General features: G+C 30.5%; 1 protein-coding gene across 1 annotated transcript; it reads left to right on the top strand.

The window, feature by feature from the left end:
* Positions 1 to 1,331: 1,331 nt before the first annotated feature.
* Positions 1,332 to 2,300, top strand: LOC134694092 (guanine nucleotide exchange factor subunit RIC1-like). The gene has a single exon (XM_063555086.1). It carries the CDS (start codon positions 1,332 to 1,334, stop codon positions 2,298 to 2,300), a length of 969 nt encoding a protein of 322 aa, XP_063411156.1.
* Positions 2,301 to 4,245: the final 1,945 nt, after the last annotated feature.

The raw sequence follows: 4,245 nt of genomic DNA, 5'->3' as shown, positions 1-4,245 counted from the left end.
TTAGTCCAATCAAACTAAGATTTAACCTCAAACTAATTGCAACAGAAAGTATTTTAGTTCTAATCTATAGCATAATGCCCTTTACGTACACAGAAAAAAGTACCATACAATCTAACTTGAGGAAAACTCAAAATCAGCATTTTTAATTTCCTATGGAAATTAATATTGGATGGGGAGATAACTCTTGCAAAATGAGTCTTTTTTTGGTCAGTTTTTGGTTGTTTTTCTTGAAATTTATGTACAGTATGATATTTTGATGGGGTTATAAATAGATATAGGAAGATGTGGTGTGAGTGCCAATGAGACAACTCTCCATCCAAGTAACAATTTAAAAAGTAAACCATTATAGGTTAAAGAATAAGTTTGTATTTGACTAAATAAATAATCTTCTGCTCATGAAATGTACAAAACTGAAGTGTTATGGGTAGTTTTATTTATTTCATGCATTTTTCATTAAAGAAATTGCAAATTTGAAGCTTTGTAACCATTTTGAAAATAATAATGTGAAAACTTGGTTATGTTTATATATGTATATTATATTTTTTCAGCAACTTACTTATCTAAAGAAACTTTAAACCACAAAAAAAAGAATATATGCTTAATTGTGAGATTTGAGATTCTTTTCCTTAACATGTTGAAAAATTCAATAAATGGTCAACAAATGAATTGAGAAATATAGATTATAGCTTGATAAACTATATGAAAACACCTTTAGAGTTGTTTGTTATACTCTAAAGACCCCTGAAATATCAAGAATCAATACATTCTGATGAATAGAAGCGATAAAACTTTACTTTTGTATCAATTCTCATTAACATTTCTGCCTTTTTTGCAAGAGTTATCTCCCTTTTCAATGCAAATCTCCATAGGAATTTTAAATGGTGATTTTTTTAGTTTTCCTCAAGTTAGATTTTATGGGACTTTTTTCTGTGTATATATGGGGGGTATAATGCTTAAGATTAAAACTTGAAAATCTTCTGTTGCAATTACTTTCGGGTTAGGGTCAAATGTATGCTAGATTGACTAGACAAAGTGTATTTATTGCACGTTAGTGGTGCACTCCATACTGTTGTATTATTAATATACGTATTTAGCGTACTTATATAAAACAGTATCAATTATTTCATATTAATCTCTTTTTAAAATAATTTACATTTTTTTCTAATTTTTATTTACTGGCCATCGAAATTTTTTACATGATGCTTTTGATTATAACTAAAACATTTTCTGTTGCAATAAGTTTGAGGTTCCAACTTAGTTTGACTGGACTATATTTATAACTTACAATTCATGATTATAATCTTTTTTCCACCAAAAACGGTAATAAAAAAATGTTTTATCAAACAGAGGTCAAACTTACCAAAAGTGACACATATCTCATAAGTCGAACACAAACTGAAAATGCCTTAGCAGAGAAAAAACGACAAAAAAGACAAACATCAATACATAAAACACTACATAGCACAGTACATAAAACAGTACATAAAACACTACATAGAACAGTACATAGAACAGTACATAAAACACTACATAGAAAAGTACATAAAACACTACATAAAACAGTACATAAAACACTTCATAGACCAGTACATAAAACAGTACATAAAACACTACATAGACCAGTACATAAAACAGTACATAAAACACTACATAGACCAGTACATAAAACACTACATAGACCAGTACATAAAACAGTACATAAAACACTACATATACCAGTACATAAAACACTACATAGACCAGTACATAAAACACTACATAGACCAGTACATAAAACAGTACATAAAACACTACATATACCAGTACATAAAACACTACATAGACCAGTACATAAAACACTACATAGACCAGTACATAAAACAGTACATAAAACACTACATAGACCAGTACATAAAACAGTACATAAAACACTACATAGACCAGTACATAAAATACTACATAGACCAGTACATAAAACAGTACATAAAACACTACATAGACCAGTACATAAAACACTACATAGACCAGTACATAAAACACTACATAGAATAGTACATAAAACACTACATAGAACAGTACATAAAACACTACATAAAACAGTACATAAAACAGTACATAAAACAGTACATAAAACACTACATAAAACAGTACATAAAACAGTACATAAAACACTACATAGACCAGTACATAAAACACTACATAGACCAGTACATAAAATTCTACATAGACCAGTACATAAAACACTACATAGAACAGTACATAAAACACTACATAGAACAGAACGACTGAGCTGCATGAACCATACCAACAGTCGGGTGTAGGTCATTAATTATAAGCTTTGTCAATACAGAAACATTGAATACTAAGTATTTCATAGATTACATCCCTTCGAATAAAAAGTCGATAACTTTATAAGTTAATGGCTCCTGACGCATGCTACATGTATCATTCAGTAGATAGTAATTGCATTTAAGCTCTAGAAATAACATCATATTGGCAGATGAAACTAAGATTTCCAAAAAAATTAAATCATCCCTTCATAAATTTTACGGACGTCATCACGAGTCGGTTGACTGTTATGAAATATCCAAAGGTTTAAGTAGGGTATCTATGATGAGTTTATTAAAGCTGACTTTACGGTATGTAATTTTCTAATTACATATTGGAAGAGGGACGAAAGATACCAAAGGGACAGTCAAACTCATAAATCTAAAACAAACTGACAACGCCATGGCTAAAAATGAAAAAGACAAACAGAAAAACAAAAGTACACATGACACGACATAGAAAACTAAAGAATAAACAACACGAACCCCACCAAAAACCAGGGGTGATCTCTGGTGCTCCAGAAGGGTAAGCTATATGGTGACCTATTATTGTTTTAATATATGATTTGAACACAGGTGGATGATTGTCTCATTGACAATCACACCCCATTTCCTTATTCTTATATACAGTCATCAAAACACATATAAGGATTGTTGAAATGTTAAGATATAAAATATAAAATGTATCAATACCCTAGACTCAAAAGACGCCATAAAATCATGTTTTGTTTAGAAAGAAATAGCGACAGATCCATTTTATTAATTGTTCATGTAAAAGAAACCATAAATAAAACGTTGTTTTGTGTAAAAGTTCTTGAAGTAAATCCAATATTTCATTTTCTTTTGGCAGTTGTCAGTTTGAATTTTTGATCTACGGATTTAAATGTCTCTGTAAAATTTTTCGCCCCCGTTTTTAATATCTAACAACTTTTGTTCTCAAAACACGTTTAATGGACAAGTAGTCACAAGGAGTGTTGATTTATGAACACAACATAAAAATACGAGGCAGGTTTTGTCTTTCAATACTTGCTATGCTATATGTTTTATAATCGACCGCCATCTTGATCGGCAGTAACGGAAATAAAATATTTCTTGTTCTGATAGTTACAGGATTTGCTAACCCTTCCGGAGCACCTGAAATCACCCCTAGTTTTTGGTGGGGTTCGTGTTGTTTATTCTTTAGTTTTCTATGCTGTGTCATGTGTACTATTGTTTTTCTGTTTGTCTTTTTCATTTTTAGCCATGGCGTTGTCAGTTTGTTTTAGATTTATGAGTTTGACTGTCCCTTTGGTATCTTTCGTCCCTCTTTTACACAGAACAAGTTGGTTATTAACATTTTTAATCTACCTTGGAGTTTGGTATTTTTGTTTTTCTTCTGTATGTTTATTGCTTAGGTTTGCTCTAAGTCAAACAATTTGTCAATGCAAAATGTGTCATTTATCAAATATGAACCTTGAATATAAGTTTCAAAGTAAATAATTTACTAATCTATTAATTCCAACATAAGTAGTTAGTTTAGATATAATACCAACATTTATGTCTCCTATAAATCTTTGTTGAGTTCGCACTTTTTAAAAAGAAGATGCAGAATTTATCTTTATTTCAAACGAAGAAATACTTGGCATGAACAAAGCTTTATATTTACTATAGACAACAGTCCACATAACATTTCATTGCATATAAAAAAATTATTATCACCAGAAGTTAACCAATAAAATGTTCACCTCTTTTTCACCTGTGTGCAAGCTTTAGTAACTATGTAACCTGAAGTTTTCAAAATATTCTGTAAAAACCCAAATAAAATAATGGGGCTTTAAGATACCGCTCCACGTTGGACACCCGTCGTGTTTCACATGTTCGAGAGGCACAGTCGAATTAAGGAATAACAATACTGTAGTTGAAGAGTTGCAACGTCAATTGTAGATTTGACGGTCGCAAA

The sequence above is a fragment of the Mytilus trossulus genome, chromosome 13, assembly GCF_036588685.1.
Source record: "Mytilus trossulus isolate FHL-02 chromosome 13, PNRI_Mtr1.1.1.hap1, whole genome shotgun sequence".
In the NCBI taxonomy this organism is placed as follows: Eukaryota; Metazoa; Mollusca; class Bivalvia; order Mytilida; family Mytilidae; genus Mytilus; species Mytilus trossulus.
The sequence above is the reverse complement of the archived record's forward strand: the minus strand, read 5'-3'. Positions and strand labels throughout refer to the sequence as shown.

What these genes read in the sequence shown, in the direction of transcription:
- LOC134694092 (XM_063555086.1), top strand. Translation starts at nt 1,332, where the DNA reads ATGTTTTATCAAACAGAGGTCAAACTTACCAAAAGTGACACATATCTC.